Source organism: Scomber scombrus, chromosome 17 (genome assembly GCF_963691925.1).
Source record: "Scomber scombrus chromosome 17, fScoSco1.1, whole genome shotgun sequence".
In the NCBI taxonomy this organism is placed as follows: Eukaryota; Metazoa; Chordata; class Actinopteri; order Scombriformes; family Scombridae; genus Scomber; species Scomber scombrus.
This window is the reverse complement of record NC_084986.1, coordinates 4,956,864-4,981,232: the sequence shown is the minus strand read 5'-3', so window position 1 is coordinate 4,981,232 and position 24,369 is coordinate 4,956,864. Positions and strand designations below refer to the sequence as shown.

General features: G+C 39.1%; 2 protein-coding genes across 3 annotated transcripts in view; both read left to right on the top strand.

Moving 5' to 3' along the window:
• Positions 1–13,104, top strand: part of filip1b (filamin A interacting protein 1b) — a 44,161-nt gene extending 31,057 nt beyond the window's left edge. The window contains exons 5-7 of one of the 2 annotated variants that reach the window (XM_062436909.1): positions 4,604–7,364; positions 9,647–9,704; positions 13,023–13,104. In XM_062436909.1, the coding sequence (XP_062292893.1) occupies positions 4,604–7,364; positions 9,647–9,704; positions 13,023–13,063 (2,860 nt within the window). In that variant the 3' untranslated portion in view covers positions 13,064–13,104. Of the gene's footprint in view, positions 1–4,603; positions 7,365–9,646; positions 10,217–13,022 lie in introns of those variants that run through there. The other variant, XM_062436908.1, reaches the window with a different exon arrangement.
• A 2,635-nt stretch (positions 13,105–15,739) lies between these two features.
• Positions 15,740–24,051, top strand: LOC133997341 (cell cycle control protein 50A-like). The gene is made up of 7 exons (XM_062436915.1): positions 15,740–16,151; positions 17,366–17,485; positions 17,597–17,704; positions 19,906–19,993; positions 20,141–20,284; positions 21,103–21,312; positions 22,426–24,051. The coding sequence occupies exons 1-7, from the start codon at positions 15,909–15,911 to the stop codon at positions 22,617–22,619; spliced, it is 1,107 nt and encodes a 368-aa protein (XP_062292899.1). The 5' UTR covers positions 15,740–15,908; the 3' UTR covers positions 22,620–24,051.
• Positions 24,052–24,369: the final 318 nt, after the last annotated feature.

Here is a 24,369-nt window from a genome sequence, read left to right as displayed (position 1 = left end):
GTACTGCAGTATTATGAGCGATGTAGTATGCAGTATTACAGTAAAGTACTGCAGTATTATGAGTGATGTAGTATGCAGTATTACAGTAAAAGTAGTGCAGTATTATGAGTGATGTAGTATGCAGTATTACAGTAAAAGTACTGCAGTATTATGAGTGATGTAGTATGCAGTGTTACAGTAAAAGTAGTGGTTTGGTCCTCTGACTGATATATTATTATAAATGACATCATTAGATTATTAATAGTGAAGCATCAGTGTTAGAGCAGCGTGTTACTGTTGTAGCTGCTGGAGGTGGAGCTAGTTTACACTACTTTATATACAGTTAGCTAGTTTAGTCCAGTGGTTCCCAACCTAGGGGTGGGGCCCCTCCAAAGGGTCAGTAGATACATGTGAGGGGTGGTGAGATGATTAATGGGAGAGGAAAGAAGAAAAAACAAAGTTCTGATACACAAATGTGTTTTCAGTCTTTTGACTTTTTCTCTAATCTTTGATTTTTGGTGAAATATTGGATCATTTGAACATTTATTGAAATGAAACCATGTGAGAGGTTTAGAGGGAAAAATCACTATTTGATGGAGCTGTTAAGCTGTTTGTGCCAAGTTGTATATATTAGAGATTTCAGATAAATCACAGTTTCCCAGTCTTAATTACAACGTGGATGCTGAACGTTATTTTCTAGCTCAGAACTCATAATTATTGTAACTCTGATGTGACATGAATGCAGCAGTAACTTTCACCTCATTAAGCTCATTGGAGACAGAAAACAACCAGGAGTGCTGTTTCAGGTGTTGCAACACAACAGCACTTTAAACTCCCTAATTGCAGCGAGCTAGCCTTTTATTTCAAGAGGAAATCCCCAAAATTTAGATGGTATCCGATCCCTGTTGGTAAATGTGAATGTGGTCGTTAGTTACTAGAAGATTTCTTTGTGCTAAATCAGTCACGTCTCATCAACATACTTACGTTCAATTGACAGTGCAGTGTATAAAAAAATGTACTATATTTACACACACTGTGGCTATTAGTTCATACTGTGGCTATGTTCATTCATCATTTTATGCAATTTTATACCTCGACCATAGGAAGAACATTGAGGAGATGGGGATTAAGGATATGTGGATAAGCAATAAGTTTTGTGTGTGGTTGAAATTCAAGAAACAGATTTTAAAAGACAAATTATAAAACATTAATAACAGGCCAGTCAGACTGTCTGAAGGTTAGTTGCTTCTTGTGATGCATGTTTTATCATTTATACAACAAATTACATCAGCGTGTCATTTTCTTTGTTCCAATTTCTTCCAAACCACAAGCTTTGTTGCTGAAATTGAAATGGATAATTTCTTATCTCAGAAATTTCAGGGAGCCACGAAAAGTTCAGCTATCAAATCCACAAATCACAAGCAATAAATGTACAAACTGATCTTGCATCCTGGTGATATTTATGAGGACGTGTATTTGGAGTAATGAAGAGCAGTGATAGAAAGCCTCTGCATCTGTAAACTCTTTGCACCGCTCATATTTGGCTCATTTAGGAGCCTCTGCGACGCAAACCGCAGCCCTCCGCTGCTGTCTGAAGCTATGATCTCACACACATACAATTCAGCTGCTATGGAGAATTTATATCCTTGTCCTTTCCCTTTGCACGATACAGGGGGATTATAATGAGAAAGGCCGTGCAAGTCTGGCATTGTCCTCCCCAAAACAAAAACTCTCGCCTTGCATTGTTGCATTGTTTCCATGGAAACACAGTTGGCTGCAAGACAGAGAGTGGACACTTAGGTTAAAGTGGATTTTAGGAAAAGCATGAGAACCAGAGCAAAAAAAAAAACAACAAAGTTTGAACTTCATGTGTTATGTCATACCTGCTGCCCAGTCAACCCTCCTTCCCTGAGGGGGAACAAAAAAGGAGGAAGAGCCTGGCTTGAACCCCTCCTCCTCAGTGTCCAAACAAGGGCAGTGCCTCTCTGGGCCATATATGGAGGGGTGGGTGACATCACCAGCCAGCGGAGCGATGCTGTTTAGCACAACATCCACCTTTCATTGTCCACTGATGACATGTTTGGAATGTGATGGCTAATTCCCCGCGGAGCCGGGGCCCCTCCTTCCTTCCCTGTCTGACCCTCTGAGTCTCAGCAGCAGCAGCAGTTTGGCTCCTGCTCAGCCGAAAAAAAACTCTTTCAGATATGCATCAACCTGCCCGGCATCCCAACTTATTGGTAAGTTTTAGAGTTTTAAGAGCAGATGTTTTTGACGCAGGAGGAGCAGACTGTAAAGGAAGACCACAGTAGAGTTTTGATTATAACTTGCAGAAGATTAGTTGAAGTGCTGGTTGTATTTTGGAGTCTGATGTGACTGTGCATGCCACATATGAAAGGAGAACTGCAGCAGATTATCTAGGACACATATTTAGACTCCTGCAGAGATTAGTTAAACATCTACCAACAGGAGCATTAACTCAGCTCTCAGAATTTGGTTGGCACAGCCTCTTGTTGTTGCTTTATCCTGGTGGTTGGGTGTGCTGATGCTGAAGTTTAAATTAGTTAATATGTTAATACATTATCTACATATCTGTGAAGAATCTCACTCATCCAGGTAGTATGACATTTAGAGGAACTAAAGTATGTCAAGGCAACTGGATGTGTTCTTTAACTTTAACCTGTCTTCTAAAGATGTGTTCAGACAGAACACGAGTCAAATTTGATTGTGACTGTATACAAAGTCAAGGGTAATTTGCCTTTGGTTTGCCTAAGGTGCAGCAAGGTGCAGAAAGGTGAAGCAGAGACGTGTTGAAAAGAGTTTAAATTGGGGCAAAAAATGTGTGCTTTATGAATCTACTTGCAAACTTATAGATGCAAAAGAAGACTTGAGTATAATGACATACAAACACAATTATATATCATATCTATTTGTCCATCTGTCTATTCAGATGTTTCTTTTCCCCATTAAAGGTGGGAATTGTTCCTTATCTGAATCGAGGGTTTAAGGACTGTAGAGTTTGTAAAGCCCCTTGAGGCAAATATGTGATATTGGGCTGTGTGATGTGATATTGAATAAAATGTGAATTGACTGTAATTGTTGCTTTACTTTCTTGCTGGCTTACATATGGATGTTTGTGAGGTGAATAAATACCGAGACAACACAAACATTTCAACGGTAAATTTGGGTGAACAACACTTAGCTTTGTTTTCTGCCAGAGCACACCTGCAGAGAAAATGGCAAACCAAGTTGCCTTAAAGGTGCAATAATTAGGAATTAGTGCCATCTAGTGGTGAGGTTGTAGATTGCAACCAACTGAATCCTGCTCCTCCCTCTCCCTCCCTGAGAACCTTCGGTGGTCGCAAAACTCACAAAAAACACTACTGGCGAAACATGCTGGTGCAACATGATGGGCTTTGTGGGAAGAGATTTGCACCTCATGTAGATATAAAGGGCTCGTTCTAAGATAACAAGAATACAATGATTCTTATGTTCAGGTGATTATACACTAGTTACACATACTTATGAATATATTAAATTTATGCCAAGTCTAATCTGCTAGATGCCACTAAATTCTACACACTGCACCTTTAAGTTGAGGTGTAATGCTTCAAACATAAGCTTCGGATGGTCAAACAATCGTTGTGAGACCCCCACCCAACAAGCGTGTTCACTTCACACAGTAATTGCAAAGTAGGCAATGTTTAAACTTCTCTTTTAAGCTCGTTTTTCATTCTTCATACAACTACCATGAATGTGAGTGTAATGCACTATGACTGCAGGCTTTTCAAGTGTGTTTGGAGAAGGTTTAAACACTTTTGCCGGTAGATGTGGTCGGAAAGCAGTTTGTACAAACTTTGTAGTAGCTCTAAAATTAAACAACCAACCTTTCCAGTTTTTACTCAAGTTAGTTAGTTTACGCACAGTGCACGAACCGTAGACTAACTAAAAACTCGTGAATCAACAGTCCTCGCAAAAGAAAGTGTGCTATGTGTGGTAAGTGTAAGACTTACGAATGATACCTATCAGTGTTTTGCAGCAGGATTTTATTTTTAACAGCCTGGAAAAGCGATCAATACAATTCTACGATGGGTATTGTAAGCTTCTCAAGGTATTGACAGTTTGGTTTTTTAAAGCAGAAGTTACTAATGCCCACAAAACATCTTACTAAAAGTACCCATGTATTCCTGTAATTCCTAACTTGCAGTCGCCATTCTTCCATCCACTCCACTCTGGACAGGACTGGGTAAGCTTTGTCAATGAGAATCACAAGTGCTTGGATCCAAATCTGCTTCTCCTTTAATTTCCTTTGTTCCCTCACTTATCCTACTGCAGCCATTTATTCTCAGGGGTTTGATCTGGCTTTATTGTTTAAAGAGATTCACCGCAATTTGTTCACCAGCTGTCATGGAAGAAACTTTGTTGTATGAAGATGTGGCAGTGCTTGATAATAATTATGGAATATTCTTGTTCTGCATCCAATTATTCATGTTTGTTTGCATATTTCACATCATTTTGATGTAAAAATTATTGAGAAGTGGTGTCATCTGGCTTGAAACAATGTTCTATTACAATATGTTTGATATTAACTTTCATCTTTTTGTATTTGCCTCTGTCTGTTTCTTAGACTCAAAAGACTGCTGGAGCAGGAAAAGGCCTACCAGGCTCGTAAGGACAACGACCACAGCAAGCGGCTGGAGAAGGTCAGAGCAGAGCTGGTGAAGCTCAAGTCCTTTGCCCTGATGTTGGTGGATGAGCGGCAGCTGCACATTGAGCAGATCGACCAGCAGACCCAGAAGGTCCAGGACCTCAGTCAGAAGCTGCAGGAGAAAGAGCAGCGGCTGGTGGCAGTCAACAGCACAGCAAAGGAGGACAGCCAGAAGGTCCTCAAGCTGGAGGCGGAGCTGGAACACAAAGTGGCGAAGTTCACACAGGAGCACGACGATATGACCACCAAACTGGCTGACCAAGAGTCCCAAAGCCGCCAGCTCAGACTGAAGCTGGCCGGACTGGCACACAAAATTGAAGAGTTGGAAGAGAATAACAAGGGGCTACAGAAATCAGACGAAGACCTGCAGGAGCTGAGGGAGAAGATCAGCAAAGGGGAGTGTGGGAACTCGTCTCTCATGGCCGAGCTGGAGAATCTGCGGAAAAGAGTGCTGGAGATGGAGGGCAAAGATGTGGAGATAACCAAAACAGAGACACAGTGCAGGGATCTGAAGAAGAGGCTGCAGGAGGAGGAGAACCACAGCAAAGAGCTGAGACTGGAGGTGGACAAACTGCAGAAAAGAATGGCTGAACTAGAAAAGCTTGAGGGTGCTTTCAATAGAAGCAAAACAGAGTGCTCTCAGCTTCATACTAACCTGGAAAAGGAGAAACGTATTATGAAGGATCTGGCAGGTGACCTAGAGGCAGTAAAAATACGACTGAAGGAACTAGAGTCCTCGGAGTTAAAGTTTGAAAAGGTAGAGATGGTCCTGAAAGATGATCTTATGAAGCTGAAGTCCTTCACAGTTATACTGGTAGACGAAAGAAAAAACATGGCGGAGAGACTTAAACAGGAGGAACAGAAAAGTGACGATTTAAGTAAGATGTTCAAAGCAGAGCAAGGCAAGGTTACAGATGTCACAGAAAAGCTTATAGAGGAGAGCAAGAAACTTCTCAAATTCAAATCTGAGATGGAGGTCAAAGTAACAACTTTAACCAAAGAGAAAGATGACTTGAAAACTAAACTTGCAAGTGAGGAGGAAAAGTGTAAGGAGCTGAATACAAAGTTACGTGGAATGAAAATAAGACTGGATGGAATAGATGAGGCAGAGAGGAAGCGTGCTAATAAAGAAGAAAACAGAAATCCAGATGAGGATAACAAAGTAAAAGAACTAACGCTAGAAATCGAAAGACTCAAAAGCAGGCTCAAACAACTCGAAGTGGTCGAAGGGGATTTAATGAAAACGGAGGACGAGTATGATCTACTGGAGAAGAAATTCAGGACAGAGCAGGACAAAGCAAACACCCTTTCCAAGCTAGTGGAGGAAATGAAAAGTCAAATTGCCAGGAACAAAGCAATAGAGAAAGGTGAAGTCGTGAGTCCGGAGGCCGAGCTGAGAATGCGCTGCAAGATGGAAGAAGCCAAAAGCAGAGAGCTGCGGGTGGACGTCCATGCCCTGAAGGAGAAAATCCATGAGCTGATGAACAAGGAGGACCGGCTCTCCCAGCTGCAGGTGGATTATTCTGTCCTCCAGCAGAGGTTCATCGAGGAGGAGGAGAAAAAGAAGAGATTGAGTCAAGAAGTGGCTAACCTTACCAAGGAACTAGAAGCTTCCAAGCGATACAGTCGAGCCATGAGGCCGAGTGTTAACGGTAGAAGGATGGTGGATGTTCCTGTTACCTCCAAAGCAGTGCAGACAGATGCTGTGGCTAATGAGCCCGCTGAGGATGACACAGCGGCAGGGTTTATCCGGAAATCAGTCCTCGAGGAGAACCACCTAATGAGCAATCTGAGACAGCGAGGGCTTAAAAAGCCGGCAGTTCTGGAGCGGTACCCTCCGGCATCGGCAGAAGTTGCTGCGAGAAAATCCTGGATACCCTGGATGAAAAAGAAAGATGGCATCACAGTCACTCAGGTCACTCCTGAGAAGACGTTGGTCCATCCACCAGAGATGACCATGACTCCAAAGCCAGGTCAGCCGCTGCACATCCGTGTGACGCCTGATCATGAGAACAGCACGGCCACTTTGGAGATCACCAGCCCTCGAGCTGAGGATTTCTTCTCCAGCACCACCATCATCCCGACTCTCGGACTTCAAAAACCTCGCATCACAATTGTCCCTCAGCCCACAACCGTGACTTCAAAAACCAAAGCCGGTGATATGTCAGGAGGCCTTGATCGAGCCAAATCTCCAGTGACAATAACCACCATCTCCAGAGCCAAGAGTCCAGAGAAGACTAACGGCAGCAACTCTGACAGCCTTCAGTCGCCAGTGTCCATCATCACAGTCAGCACCACTCCTGTGGCTGAAGCATGTGCTTCATCTGACCCTCATGAAATCAGTGCGGGGCGCACAGTGATCAAGATGTCACCGGAGAAGCAACTTGGGTCTCCGCCTGTCAGGAAATATAACGGCAACAGCAACATCATCACGACAGAGGACAACAAGATACACATCCACCTGGGTCCGCAGTTTAAGAGGCCCTCTGAGGGATGCAGTAGTCCTTTGTTGACGCTGAAGCCTCTTGGTCTGAGCTCAGAAAGCAGAGAAATGCAGACGGGAACAGTGCTTCGTTCCCCACGGCAACACTCGACGGGGAAGACGACTACGAGCAAAATGACAAGCAGCATAACAATCACACCTGTCAGCTCAGCAGCCTCCAGGCCAACACAGTCTGTGGTGAGAGCTTTTGAGATCATTATGTCTAATGTCATCCATCTTTCTTTCTCTCTTTCTTTCCTCTGTGACAGCACAAAACAAAGCAGCATGAAAGACATTTTCTTGTTCATTTTCATGAACAAAAATATCTGAATGATGTCTTTAATCTTTTACGTTGCAGTTGCTTCTGAAATGTTTCAAAATGAAATCAGGTGGTGTGTGCTCCCTAGATAGGACTCTCTCCAGGTATAAAAAACTGTAGATATAAATGCATTATAATATAATCTCACCGAACCACACTAACAAACTGGAATGATCTGACATGCATTAGATTCCACTCTGGAGAATACTTTCTAAGGGCCTTGTGTACACAAACTAGGGCTTAACAACAGTACTGACAATTCACTCATTTTAACGGGCAAGAAGCTTGACATTGTCATTTTGAGCACGTAAAAGTTTACAGATACACAACCTTCGAACTACCTTAATGTGACAAAACTTGATGTCAGTTAATTTCTAAGAGACTCTGGGTGTAAGTGACCCCAGTAAGCATTGATTTCCTGATTTGGTGGTCAGCAAATCAAAGGCATCTGACATAAATCCCGGCACATTTTGTTAAAATGTTAAGATTACATAGGTTACAAGTTTACATATAACTGTTTTTTCAACAACATTTCAATGACTACACTTTAGTGTGAAGCAGATCCTAAATACAAATTATAATGTAGTCAATTAAAAGTGTTTTTGATCCAAAAGATGCTCAGGAAACCTCAGTTATTGATCATTTTAAGTGCAAATAATGAATTGACAAATCTGCTGACATTGTTGGGCATTAAACCTTTTTGGAGGACACTGGCAAATTCAGTATAAAGGTTTCCTTAGCATGTAGGCAACACATGATTTTGTCACCAATCAACAGATACAGTAACACCTGAGAATAAAGGTTGTCTAAAGCATTCAGTTGTCTTTTCAAAACTGTCAGCTCCTAACAAGGCTTTACCATTATCAGTGCAGAACCATTAGTGATCGGTGTTGTTTTTTGTGGGTTGGGATGGAAGGTAGATATAGTGAGGTGTGATGTGACCTGTTGGTTTGAAGTATCTTATCCATTTGGAGCCAGGACCCTCCAAATAAGGGTTAGGGTTCTGTTGATTGGTGTTCATATGCTGAAGAAAGGCATCAGCAGATTTGTCAGCTTAGTCATTGTGAATAAAGTCATCTAAAAGCCCAATACAATATTTTATTGCTTTTAGTGGTTTTTAACTATGGAGTGCTTTTTCCCTTGATTTGTCCTGGAGAATATAAGCCCTCTTTTTTGAGGCAAGGCACCAAACTGAATCACACCTGTTTCCTCTTATGAGCTCAGTTTTTTACACTTTGCACCTACCTAACATCAGCTTTTTCATACTTTCATCACTCCTGTAACAATTTTTTATGAGTCTTTCATTCACTGAAATGTCATATAATTACAAGATGTCTTTGTCCGTGATCAAGCCTTATTGTAACCTTGTGACGGACACATCTTTTGACTTTCAAATCATCAAAACAATGCTTAAAGGGGTTGTCACCTTTAGTTTAATTATGTATAAGTAGTATGTATAAGATTAAGCCTTTCCATTTTCTATATTTTTCTTATTGTCCAAAAATATAATGTGCAGAAGCAAACATACAATGAATTGATCTACTTACAAGTATTGTATGTGTAGACCTGTAGAAGTTGTGTTCCTTAATTATGAAGAGTTTGATCATGTTAGTTTGTTTAGAAAATGTTTACTACATTTATTGTACATTGTAAATACCTCAAAAAACGTCCAAGTACAAGGTGTAAGAGATTGTGATATGTAGCCTAGCAACCTAGCGAAGCTGTAAACAGAACAGTGTTTCTACATATACTCAGTGGCGGCTGCCTTACACAGAACTACTCTCTGGAGACTGAAAGCGTGATCACTGTTAGTTTTTAGAGTTGTTTCTACATAAACTAACATGACCAAACTATTCATAATGAAGGAACATGTCACCCAGTGCAGCGCTGTGGCTCACTTACATGTTGTTTATAGTTCTTGGACAACAACGGAGGTCTACCGCACAGAGGAATAAGATATATCAGCCTTTGGATACACACACAATACTTGCTAGTAGATCAGTTCATTGTTAGTTTGGATCCAAAAATGAGAGTTATTGACAATAAGGAAAATTGTCAAAAGTTACTGAAAAAAAGTTGTGTATTCTGTTGTCTGTATGTTTTTCTGTGATCCAGATCCTGCCCTGTTTTCCTATGCTGTTTTCTCGTTTTTTGTCTGCAGCCCAGTGCGGATGTGCAATCAGCTCGTAGCGCAGCCACACGGATCCCTGTTTCAAAAGGTATGAAACCGAGCAGCAAGGCGGTTCTGGGTGTCTCCACGGTGACGAGGTTAGATTCGCGGGCCGAGGGCCAGTCGATGAAAATCGAGCTGAGGAAGGCGACGGTGTGCGGCTCTGCCTTCGGGGCGGCAGGCAAGAGCTGAGGGGGCTGAAACAAGCCGCCATGGCAACGACTCATGATTGAGTTACTGCTGCCAATTATGCCTTAAAGGCCACATCAGTGCACTTACAACACTTGGACACTTATTTCATTCAGATCTTCAATTTGCATCTTTTCATACTTTCAGAAAATATGATATGTAATTAGAAAGCCAGGCTGTTACAGTTTCCATGAAGCATCTCTTTGCATGTGACAGCGCTGCTTATGTTGAGTGTGTTTGATTAACTCTAGGTGATCATTTGCTCTAGACTTATTTTTATTTTTTTTAATCTCGTCCTTCACATTTTTTTTTCACAGCATGGGTTTATTTCACCACTGCTTAAGGAGGTTTCCAGTCACTGTGAATTGTTTTGTGGAGTATGAAATTGTCATTATATGTGACTAAATAAAAGCTATTTATCTCTGAACCATGAATGGCATCGCTTCGTAGATTTTCATTTGTGTTGTCTGTGTGTGTGGTGAGTATCGACCAGGAAACCTCCACGATATTAACCCCATGCTGCTTCTGACAACTGAACAGCCATGGAAACTAAATGTGAAGATGTTCATATGTTTCATTCGGTGTTTCGGTGGCCTGTGTGAACATATTACCACATTACAGGAATGTCCAGTAAGGGAAAGGTGGGTGAAAGTCATAAAGTGCACTGACCAAAATTCATAAATCATGTTGACTTAATAGTCTAAAGTTGAAGTTACTGATATGAATACGATGAATATGAGAAATGGAAAATGCTGTTTAACCCTCCATTCGTCCTCCCGGGTCAAATTGACCCAGTCTGTTTTGACTGTTCCTTCTTTCCTCCCTTCCTTCTTTCCTTCTTCCCTCCCTCCTTCTTTCCTTCCCTCCTTCCTTCCTTACTTTCCTTCCTTCCTTCCTTCCTACCTTCCTCCCTTCCTTCTTTCCATCTGTCCTTCCTCCCTCCCTGCTTCTCTCTTTATTTCCTCCCCCCAACCTTCCTCCTTTCCTTCTTTCCTCTGTCCTTCTTTCCTTCCTTCCTCCTTTCCTCTTTTCCTATCTCCCTCCCTCCTTCCTTATTTCCTCTGTTTTTCCTTCCTTCCTTTCCTTCCTCCATCCTCCCTTCTTTCCTTTTCTTCCCTTCCTTCCTTTCCTTCCTCCCTTCCTTCTTTGCTTTCTTCCCTTCCTTCCTCCCTCCCTCCCTTCCTTCCTTCCTTCCGTCCTTCCTTCCTCACTTTCTTCCTTCTTCTTCCCTTCCTTCCTTGACTAGAGGACAACAGGAGGGTTAAAGAGAGGCGTCTTTTGATCATGCCGAAAAACCCTTTTGCCAGAAAAAGATCCCGTACATATGCTTTGATTTTACTTATTGGCTATTGTTTCACATTCCTTAAATGTTCCCTTGTACCCTCGTAGACTACACTATATGGCCAAAAGTATGTGGACATAAAACATTACACACAATATACTGTATAATTGTTGAGTGCAGGCACGGACTTACTGCTTCCACTCTTCTGTGAAGATTTTTTGAGGCCTGGCTTTAAGGATTTGCTCTAAATCATTAAGGTCTGCTCTTCCCAAAGGTGTTGGATGGGGTTGAGGTCAGAGCTCTGTGCAGGCCAGTCAAAACATTTCTTTATGGAGCTGCTGAGGGCATGAGGGCATTGAGATGTTAAAAGAGGAAAGAGACAACCACAAACCATTGGGAGAAACACTACTGTCTAAAATATTGTATACTGTAGCATATGTAATCCGTCACTGTAATTAAGGGGCCCAAATGAGAAAAAAAACAGACCCAAACCAGAACTATACTAAATATTTGTCTGCATATTTTTGGCCAAACTCTGTGGCCAAGTGGTTTGAAACGAGGAGAGTAAAGTCACATCACTGCAGCATACACAGACTGAAAGGTAAGAAAACAGATGCATAAAAATTTAAGTGAAATGAATAAAAATAATAAAACAAAACATTAGAGAAGTGGCATTAAAATAGCTAAATATCTCACATATATTACAATATTACAACTTTATTATGTATATTATAAGCAAAGCATTTATATGTGCAAATATTTGTGCAAAAAAGTCGAATACTGCAACTCGGGCAGCTGTGATGCATGAAATATATATAGTATAAATACATTGGTAAAGGTATAAATAATAAGTACAAAATACATAATAATAATAATATGATAAAGTACAGTATATAATGTTTTATATATGTGCATTATATGTACATAGACAGTGTAATAATACAATACTAAGAAGAAGATCAATTAAAGGAAATATGATATGGCATAAAACATACAATAATGATGCTAATAATAATAATAATATACTTATACTCTATTATGTCATAAATGATCCATGTTAACGTTATGTGAGAAACACAGTGAACACACAGTGTGGCTCCCTCTTGTGAACGAGTATTAAAATACAGAATGACTCATGAAATGTTACATCTCATCACATATTAATCATTAAAATCCTCTACAGCAGCAGCCTCTTAATGCTCATCTCACTGCAAACGTTCAATAAACTACAGTTATCTGCTGTACGTATCATGTTGTTTTAAAGCATATGAGGTACTAAAACAATAAGCTCTGCTGTCTTAATGAGCTTCTTATAACCAAACAGCCAAGACAGTGAGCATGTTGGAAATACTGCTGATGTAAAGAAACCAGGGATAAGAAAGAAGATATTTAACACTGAGACCTGAAACACCAGACCAGCAGTGAGCAGCAGAGTCTGGAGAAAACATCTAGAAAAACATGAAGAAAGTGTAAAACAGTGTCTTTGCTTTAGCTGCAGCATGTTCGTCAGATTAAAGTGGGATTAAGCTCTTCCTGGGAACAACATCAGAGGCTGAACAGGATCATTAAAATCACCTCAGAGACTGATCTTTTTAAACTAATGTGTAGCTTCATATTATCTTCAGATAAACTTTTAAATACTTTTTTTACACAGAAGGAGAACTGTGGATTTTGCCCCCCATCACTTACATTATAAGGGGATTTTTTCTTAATGGTCAGTATGAACAGGAGGAGTGATTACAGTGAGAAAATGTCCAGTGTTCACCTCACTAAGTTTTAAGACAAACTTGAAAACACCTTTTAAAGATGTTAGCATATAAAAGGCGAGTCCTTCTCTGCTGGCCTTGAAGGAAACACATCTGTTCTGTTGTTTCTTTTATTTATTTTTTGCCGCAGGTATTCTGATGGACATCATTTCAGCAACCAGCCGACGCTGAGCTGAGACCTCTGATGTCAAGAGAAGGAATCTGAAAGTGTCTGATGGTCTGAGACTCAAAGCACCGGGATGAACAGCGAAGCACCTCGTGGATCCTGGGATGCTACACTGCCCGCCTCGCAGCAATAATACAGCTCACGTCTGAGAGAAGATGTAATGGAGGCAGCGGTGTGAAATCAAAGAATCATGTTATCTTGTCTCTGCTTTTCAGGGACGTCCAGGTTACATTTACAGTGCACTGCCTCCTCCTTCAGTTCTAAAAGTTTATTTTCCATATTTTGAGGCATATCTTAAACAATTCATATACAGTAAGTATATGAACAAACTAAAAGATCCCCACCAGACATGATTTAAAACGGTGTTTAAAAAGTTAAATTACTATTTATTAGAAATTCGTAACCCTTACATACTGTTCAGGTCAAATATAGCCCATTTTTCACAGTTGAGAGAAGTAAAAACACCCTAAACACCCTTTTTTAGTGTTGAATTTTATGATTCTTCCTTAAAGTGATCCACATATATGGAAAAATAGGAATATTTAAACTTTTTTGTGATTTTTGTGCAGGTGATACATTTTTGTTTTGTTTTTACATTGGTGGTGTTCCAAGGTGAATTTGACCAGCATTTATTAAAAAAGTAAAATTAATTGAAATCATAACTATGGCTGTTATATTCCCCTGTTTTAGGTAACATGAGATCATGATATAGTCTAATTGTGAATGTTTTTTCCCCCTCTCCATAAACAAATATTGTAAAAACTTGAAAAATACACTCTCTCTGCTCTCTGAATGCACCTATTTATTAATGATTGATGAAGTATTTATGAATGAAAAATAAGGTTTGCTGTACCAAAATTTGGTATAGAGACTAATTATGATGGGACACTGTGAAGGGTCCAATTATTAACAGTATGTAAGGGTTAAAATTACATCTATTCTTTCCCTGTTGAAAAATCCAGCAACTATAAGATGTCCTCTACTTCAATGAAAAGTCACATACTGGATCACGATTGGCTCCAAATTAGTTGTGATGTCTCAAATCAGGCTCAGAGGCAAACCCCATTAACTCAGATTTAAAGGTGCTGTGTGTAGAATTTAGTTCAGGTGGGTGCAATCTGCAACCTCGCCACTAGATGGCACTAAATCCTGCACACTGGTCCTTTAAAGTGAGAGCAGAGAAACTTTCCTCCTTCAGCAGATGAATATGAAAGTCTGCACATACTTTATTCTGCATAGAGAAAAGAACTGAAGAAGAAGAATAACATATTTTTTGGGGTGGAGGAGGCTTTTAAGATGTATAAGTTGTACCAACAAGCACACCTGGATCGTCATATACACTGAAAACAAGCAAGACAGAGATAGATATTAAACAAACAAAAACAGGTTGCATTAAAAATATGTAGGATTGTTAATATGTGTATTTTGGTGGCATGAAAGTTGTTTAAGTTTGTTTAAAATTTGGTCCTGGACAGAAAGTTGGCCCAAAAATGGAATAATGGATTGACGCTGGATTCAGAAAATGTTTTTGAGACTTGCTGAATTATGTAAGTGTACTGAAAGTATAGTGATGGTAAACTGGGGATGTGTCAGTTTAAGATGTTTTGATGGCATAATAAACAAAAGAGTACATGTATTCAATGATCCTAAATATAAACTGATAATTTGTTTTCTTTAAAAAAAAAAAAAGCCTCAACTATGGAGAATGAAAGTGGTTTTAATTATCGAAGGTTCATGTGATGTCTGAGAGGCAATACAATTGACACTATAATCACTTAAAATAAAGACACAATTATCAGACTCAGAATCAGTTGTGTTGTTGTTGTTTTTTAACTTTTTAACTTTTGGTGATTTTCAGCTTTTTCTGTTGATTCCAGTTGAAGCTTGTATGACACCTTCAAGTGTTTCATGTAAACTCGTAAATCCAAACTCAGACGTTGGCGTAATAAGATAAAGAAATACTTTATTAGCCCTGACGGAAATGTACATGTCACAACAGCACCAACCAGCACACATCACACACAAACATAGAATAAAATCAATCAAATAGCAAAATGGAAAAGGTTATTATTATATTTGTGCTGCAATAATATATGTAGTATATAATAACATGAGAGTGGTGATAACTAGATTTAAAAAATAAGTTATTATCCATTGTGCAATGATTATATACATAGTATATAATGAAATATGATTTTAAAAAATAGAATAAGAGAAGAGTTGTTATTCTTATTAAATGGAGGGCAATGTGCAGTGCAAATGTTGTTATTATAAACATGTAAAATACTTCATGTTGTTATTAGTCTAAGCATTTAGATAGGAAATAATTAACAAACAGACCACTGGAAAACTAAAAAGAGACAAAACAAAAGCAACTTGTGCATACATTTATCATACAAAGAATGAAAGAGCAGATTTATGAGAAGAATAATGTATGACGACAAAGTTTAAAACAAACTGAAAATATATATACACATCTTGTAACAAATATAAGTCACTTTTAATCATAATTATCAGGAACATGTAATAGGATTTATTATCTTTGCTGGACTATTTTCTCGGTTTGTATAAATTCCGATATTTTGGCCAGTACTTGAAGGCAGCAGCAGCAACCACCACACGAGAGACGTCATCGCGTTACGTTCACTGTCGTGTTTGTAAACTCCCTGCAGGATGTGACTGTGCTTTTCTACCTAACTATAAGCCTTTTAAAGCAATGGATTAACTCGACACTTCACTAAAGAAACAACAACAACAAACAGACAGAAAAACAAACAAATGACAACGTAAAGTGAATTAAATCCGGTGTTTGTAACAAGTTTTTAAGCAGCGAGGAGCAACACTGCAGCCATGATGGCGTCTAGTTACAACGCCAAAGACGAGGACGGACACATCACAGTGACCGGGCCCGGAGGAGGCTCTCTGCGGGGGAAGAAGCCCGAAAACACGGCTTTCAAACAGCAGAGACTACCAGCATGGCAGCCCATCCTCACTGCGGGCACCGTGCTGCCTGCCTTCTTCATCATCGGCCTCATCTTCATCCCCATCGGCATCGGCCTGTTTGTGACGTCCAACAACATCAAGGAGTTTGAGGTAAAAGATGTAAAAAAATAAAAAAACAACAACAACATGACAGTTAATACAACATGTTAGTAGTGTAATATAATGTGAGGATATATATAAACTCAAATGCATGTGTCTGTTTTTATATGAAATGTTAATAATTATTAGGGGCTGCTGTGAAATTATGTGTCATGTAATTGAAATCACATGACATGCACATGTGTGAAGTCATATGGTTCATGTCACTTCTCATAATTGCAGCCATGTTTATCTCACTTGCATCTTTTTTCCTTGTGGCATCCTCCCTCACTTTCCCACCGAGGATGCAGGAGACATGCAAGGAAAGGAGACGAGGAAATATTATGTGTTTTGGCATCACCTGATTCAGCTGATCACATCTGGATCAGCTGCAGAGATGCACCATGAATAAAATCCTTCATTCTGTATTTATACTGTATGCTGTGTCCTGCTCAGAGGCACAGGAACCATTTCTACTGCGTTTATATTGTTGAATTCATTATTTGCAGCTGGATTTATTGATATTCAGATTGTAAATGCATTATTTAATAACTCAGAATATGATCAGTGTTGAATTTTGTCAAACTCATTGTAGTTCAGCCTAATTTAATCTCAAATGGGTCGGACTAGTAAAAGCATTGCATAATAACCAGTAATAACCAGTGTTTCCCATTAATGATACAGAATGCGGCGGGACTGGCGGCCCACCATAGTCTAATTTGTGCCACCACAGTTTCATAATGAGCAAAACATGTCTGTACACTCTCTGAAATGTCCAAAAGCAGCTCACATTCTGCCCTTTGTTTCAGAGCTGAAATATGGACATTAGTCCTTTTGGTTTGAAACATTTATGAACTGGTAAAATGTATTTCCTGTGCTTTGTGGGTGTGACCTTTTTGCTGTGTCATCCCCATTCATACCTTTACAAATTACTAAAGCATTAAATTGTTTTAGAGCACTTAAAAAAAAGATATAACCTCTTAGTTTTGCTCTCTGAGTGCACCAGAATGATGCATTTGACTTAAAAATGTGCCCCCGGACCCCCCTAAGAGGGTCCGACTGAGGTCCAGCCACCATTGTCTCTCAAAATTCTATGAGAAACACTGAATAACTTAATCTGACAGTTATAGTTTCTCCACTTTATGTCCTTGTTTTCATGCTTCCATGTCTTCTTTTTTCCATTTTGTGTCTTAAGTGTTATAAAGTGTTTGTTTCCATGCCAACAGATCGACTACACAGGAGTCGATATGTCCAGTCCGTGCTTCAACTGCTCCCAGCACTTCAGCTGGAACAGCACCAAGCCGTGTACCTGTACCATCCCCTTCTACCTGGACCAGCCATATGACGTCAGTAACGTGGTTTTAAACATTCAACACTACAGAATACTTCCCACACACATTCACACAGCTGGTTTATAATTGATTTGACCCTTTATACTTTCCTTTTTTAATCAACAGAGCAACGTCTTCATGTATTACGGCCTCTCCAACTTCTACCAAAACCACCGTCGCTACGTCAAGTCGAGAGACGACAGCCAGCTGAATGGAGACTTGGAGTCCCTCAAGGTATGAGACACATGACTGACTTAAAAATACATTATTTCACTGCAAAGCTGCACGAGTACAGGCGATTTCAGCTTCCTTTTATTTATTTATGTCTGTCACATGAAGTCATGTACATGAAGACTTACAAAGCAAATAATCATATTTCCCCGCTCGGTGTCCCTCATCTCCACCACATCTACTAACAAGCCAAAAGGAAAACAAAAGAAACAATAAAAACAATACAAAATAAAAAAATACATAGCAGTTTGACTGAAAAGGTGTAGGCTGAAGCATTAGGCTTATAGCACCTAGCCTTCTTTCATTAATTATTCAATAGTTTCCAATGAGTATAATAAACCCAAACATCCACAACTATTGGCTATATAAATAATGCACACAACAATACAGTGAAAACACACACACACACACACACACACACACACACACACACACACACACACACACACAACCCCCACCACATTTGCATGGCTACATCTCCTCCAGCTTCACTTAGCTGCACACAGACTCCAGACAGTCTGTTAATCTGATACTAATCGTTCAAAGGGCGCTAAAGGCAGAAAAATGAGCAAAGCATTTCCTGTAAGCGAGCTCAGATCTCTCTGGAAGAAGTTTCCCTGGTAAAAAAACAAAAACACTCAGCAGAATTAAGGGTTAGTCACTTCAGTGTTATTGCTGAAATTAGGATTTATCACCTTTTAGAAGAAGAAACAACACTGAACCATGAATGTATTATAAGAGCTGGATATGGACCAAAACTGGCGTCCATTCAGTCCTATAAGAACTACTCAGCTGGCAAATACACCAAAAGCAGTTTTTTAGCTTCCTGGTTTAACTTCCTTGTTATGCGACACACTGAATATATACAGTGGTGTTTCCCCTGCTGGCTGCACCCACAGGTTCCTGCTCCACTCACAGACTTTACATTGTGATGCCGTCGCACTTTCTTACATCGCTTTTCGCGGCTTGAGGAAAGTTTTACACATATTAAACCTCCATGGATCCAAAGTTCATAATAGAAAGAGTTATAATTAACTTATTTTTTACAGACATCTCTTTTACAATGGTGGTCTATGGGGGAAAATGGTTTTTGGGCTGTAGGGGGATTTTTTTTAGCTGCAATACCGCGAGTGACCACTGGGGGAAATTAACTTATGGCTGAGCGGCTGCGCTCTATCAGCTCTTATAATACATCCATGCAATGAACTCCCAAACAATGAGCAACAGAAGTGGAATAACATGCAGTCTAGTGCTGCAACTATAATGATTTTTTTCATTATTGGTTAAACTGATTATATTCTTAATTAATCGATTAATTGTTTGGTGCATAACATTTCTGAAAATGGTGAAGAATGTCGATCAGTGTCTTCTAAAGCTCATTCTGATGTCCTCAAATGCCTTTTTGTTCATATCCCAAAAAAATTCAGTTTACTGTCACAGAGGACTAAAATAACTATAAATATTCACTTTTGAGAAGCTGGAATCAGAGACTTTGGAAATGTTCTTAAGAAAAAGATTTAAAAATGATGAATCTATCATCAAAATAGTTGTAGATTGATTTAATAGTTGGCAACTAATTGATTAATTGATCGGATGGATGCTGGATCCTCGTGTTGTGTTTCATGTGGGTAGAAGTCTGATGTAAGTGAGGAAATATTAACCACAGAGCATATTTATGCATCTGTTTTCATTTATAAACTATTTATCTGGGAGGTAAAAAAAAGCAGAAAGAAACAGAAAGTTCTTAAAAAAGGCGATCCATCATTTTTATGTCAAAACGTCTTTTTTAACAGGATGCAGGAACGTCAGTCGCTTAATGGCTCCACTGTGGATTTGATGCGTCGTATTTCATTTCCGAATGCATCCACTGCTTTCACTCGTGCTGCACCGGCGGTCTTTAGTAGCGCATCAAACCACCGTAACGTGTCAGTTCCAGTAATGTCTCGGTTGTCTGATGCTTTCGGTAAACAGAGAAGCTCCACATGGTATTAAACCAGATCTAACACTCAGCAAAGAGTCACACGATAAGTAAGAAGAAGAAGAAGTAGAAACGTATAGCCTCTATGGTCGTAGTTAAAAGGTTTCTCATCATGTGTGTGCAATAAAGATCTGTGTTAAGCTGTGTTCAAATGCGATTGACATGTGGTGCCGTCAATCTTTATCCTCTTTCTTCTTCTTCTTCTCCTCCTCTTCATCGTTCACAGAGACCCAGCAAGGAGTGTGAGCCATATGCTTTTCATGAAAACAAGCCAATCGCGCCGTGTGGAGCCATCGCCAACAGCATGTTCAACGGTCAGCCTGTTTCCTTCCTCTCATGGACCACACATGTGTATCCTGATATTAGTTTTTAAGTATATTCCTCTGTGTGTCTGTGATAGATTTAAAACAGATTAAGCGAAATTGTCAAACATCTATTTATATATTTTTTTTTCCCGGCAGACACGTTGGAGCTGTTTTACAACGACCCGAACGGCACAAAGATCCAGATTCCTCTGATGACTACGGGTATCGCCTGGTGGACGGATAAGCACGTGAAGTTCAGGAACCCAGGAAGTAGCCCGAACCTCACCGCTGTTTTCCAAGGTACCATCAGGATAGATTTATTTAATGCAAGGCTCCGCGTGAGGCCCATTCAGAAGCATCCTGAGGGCCTGAACATGCCTTCATCTCTCTAATCTCTTCACTAAAGCTGCACAGTGTTAATATATTAAAGGTGAAGAAGTGATTGCCTGTAAAATAAACAACATACCTGCCTTTCCTCGCCTTTTAGAGTCGTTAACCCTCCTACGAGAACGTCATTAGTCAGGGGTTAAATATTGATTTGGACTCTATCGTCTCACATGTGAATCATTTGAAAACAAAATGCTATTTTCCATCAACGTTCGCATCTTTAAACGTGTTTTTTGCCCAAATTTGAAATGCCAGGACAGTTAAAACAATAATGAAATATCTTCTGTTGAGTCGGTCGTGAGTCAGCAGCTTGTCTTCAGTCCCTCTGGGTGTTTTTTTTTATTGATGTGTTAAAAGCATTTATTGTTTCTTCATCCAAAATGTAACATTTCAAAATCATCCCTTTTGGAAAGTGCTTTGAAAAAAGGTCTCTGGTGGGGAAAAGCACAGGAGTAGCTTGTTTGGAGACCAAGACTAAAGTTTTTAAAAACATTTTCCACTTTAGTGTGCAGAATTGTAACCCTATGAAGAAGTAAAGTCTGGAGGTAAAACTAATAAATAGTGTAAAAGCTTGTTAAAGGCCGACTTGAAACAAATTGAAACTGTAAAAATCTCATCTTGTAACTTAATAACTTGTTACAGGGAGAACTGGACTTCTGAGAGTTTGAGTGGGCAGTGAACATCAGATAGGATTCATTCATAATTCACTGATCAATCATCTTTTCATTCAGGTACGACGAAGCCGCTGAACTGGCGCCGGCCCGTGTACGAGCTGAGCGGCGACGCCAACAACACCGGCTTCATCAACGAGGATTTCATCGTGTGGATGAGAACCGCCGCTCTGCCCACCTTCAGAAAGCTTTACCGCATCATCAGTAAGAACAACAACAACATGGTGCCAACACTCGCCAGAGGAAACTACACCCTGGAAGTCGTCTACAGTATCCTTTACATTAAAAACTCATTATGGGATGTCAGTCTGCATCAAAGTGAGTTTATAGAGAGAATTAAAAGCTAAAACCTCTGAATCTGTACTGTACCCAGATGTTTATTAATTAATCAATTAAAGTTTATTTGTATAACACATTTCATGCAGGGTAGTGTAAGTCATGATGCTTTACAGATGACTGACAAATACAAACAATTAGAAATTATAGAATTAAACAAAATAAAAGTGATGAAAATGTCATAATAAAATCAATAAAATGGAGGAAAAACTAAACTGTAAAACAAATAAAAGACAATAAAAAAATAAATAGATACAAGGGTTTAAAACATAAGTGAATAAAATAAACAACTAAGATTAATAACAGCCATGAAACATTAGAAAAGTCAGAGTAAAGTCAGATAAATTGGCTGCTGCAGGAATATGAAGTGCTTTAAAAACAAGTAAAATAAAATCAAAATTAAAGTTATTTACTCAAGCTAACTCCTGTAAGTCCTTTTGATTTCCTAGGGGCAGAAAATACTTGCTAGTATTGATGTTTCCTTATTATTTTGCACAGAACGTTCGTCAAAAAGCAGCTTTTTTTATAACCAGTATCCCAGTAATTGCTCCATATCAGCCACAGAAAAGTACATGATGAAATGTCTTTGTCCAAATAGCTTTCACACACATTTACAGACCTTTTAAGTCTTGAATTGTTTATTATTATATATGCATTATATATATATAGCCAATTATTATAAAAGGTTTGTGTTTGGTATGTGCATCGGCATCTGTTGAATAACTAATGTTAAAAGGGTCGGTCTTATAAGCAAATGCCTGCTTTATTTATTTATTTATTTATTTTTACTTTTATTATTTTTCTGTTTTGGAGATGAAGGACAAGGAACAAGGACATATTATTATTATTAGCTTTATTAATACATGTTTATTTGAGTTTAATGACCGAAATAAATGAAACTTAACTAACAGATCTGGACAAAGTTTGGAAATAAATCAAAAACTCTTCAGAGCTGTGAGTTTGTGGATCTTTGAGAAAAGTTTGATCTGTTAAAAAACAAACCCAGAAACCTTTTTACAGTTTCCATCTTTAACCAGTTGAACTCAGATTATCCCGTCCGCAGCTTCGAGGGCAGGAAGCGGATGATCCTGAGCACCATCTCCTGGATGGGAGGCAAGAACCCGTTCCTGGGCATCGCTTACATCACCGTTGGCTCCGTCTGCTTCTTCCTGGGCGTCGTCCTGCTGATCATTCACCACAAATACGGCAACCGCAACAACAGCGCCGACATCTCCAACTGAGACGCCGGCTGTAGTCTAGTTCAGCTCCCTCTGCACTGCGGAGAACGCTGATCCTGTGACACATCGGCCTTTTTAAACTTTGATCTGTCGGCTGGAGTTGTAGATGAATAAAATAATATCCACGTGAACTTCCTCAGCTGTCAAACATTAGATTTCGGCTGATTATATTTGCCAAAGTGAACGGAAAAGTAGTCAAAAATCAGCAGCCAATGTCAACGTCTTACCACTTTGTGCAGATTTTTTAGTCCTGGCTGGATATCAGACTGATGTGTCACATGATCAACTGCCTTAAGAGTCGGATATGAATTCAGAGACTTCCTCTTCAGGCCTGGAAAGACTTGAGAAGTAATGCAGATTTAATAAAAAAGATATTTCAGGTCTGTTCAAGTTTTTTTTTCCAGATGTTGTCCTACCTGGAACAAGAGAAAGTTTAATTATATCAAGGAAAAATGAATCAGAAACTTGAGTAAATCAGCTGTTGCCTTGATACTATCAGATAAATCTAATAAAAGCCCGACAGAAACCTTAAATCCTGGCAAAAAGAAAAAGAGTTTGGAGTCTAAGAAGTAATATTTGTTAAACTTTCCGGACCTGTGTAGGATCTCTGACGTGTTACGGTGCATTCAGGTGCAGTTAAAGTGAACGCTACTTCTACTACTACTAAGTCTTGAGTTGCATGCTGGGTATCGGAGTTGTTAATGTGATCGCGGAGCTGCTCGAGCGGCTCGTCTTTGTGCCTCGTTTTTCGCCTGGTAAACGTCTAACTCGCTTTAAAAACTAATATCACGCTTTAATCGAGTCATAGCACTGACAAAATGTGCCAGGAGTGATCATCCTGACAGTTTGGAAGCTGTACAAATGACATGTTTTTTGTTTTTTTTGTATTTATTTGATTGTTTTTTTATTTTTTATGTTTGCATTGTGAAGCCAGTATTTGCACGCCTGACCTCACGTTTTTTTTGAGTAACTAAAAATTGTGTGTGAATCTGAAAAAGGTAGAAAAACACGTACTTTTCAATGGTGTCACAGCTTCATTCATTGTCGTTTACATGCAGTAATAATCAATAATCAATACAGCATGACGGATCAATAGTACAGTAAGAATTCAATACATGTGATTTAAATGTGTTTCTATGTTTATGTCACTTTAACATTTACACTGCAGAGTTTAACACGTTTGAACACTCACTTCCTGCCATTTTTCAGCTGTTTAGAGAACTGCTGAGAACATAACGAGCTAGTCAAATAAACACAGCATGTTGAAATGTACTGAGTTAAAATGTGTTTTTTCTTCTTCTTTTCTTTTCTTATGTTTCGTTATGATTCATTTGTAATTAAGAGATGCAATAGATTTGATTTTTTGTTTTGATACTTCATCTGTAATTGTATTGTTGCTTTAAAAAGAAATAAATATGTCTTTTAAAAATCTGAAGCTGGTTTCTTCTTTACTGAAATGATAAATGTGTGATTTTATTCAAATTTTTATGACAAAGATGGATGATGACTATGTTGATCATCTTCAATAATGTGTTGTATTTCAAAAGCTTGTTATATTATCCATTGTGTCCAATTTTAATCTGAAAAGTAACTAAAGCTGTAAAATAAATGTAGTGGAGTAGAAAGTACAATATTTCCCTCTGAAATGTAGTGGAGTGGAAATATAAAGTAGCATCAAGTGGAAATACTCAAGTAAAGTACAAGTTACTAAAGTACAGCACTTAAAGGTAAATGTACTCGAGCAAAATGGCAT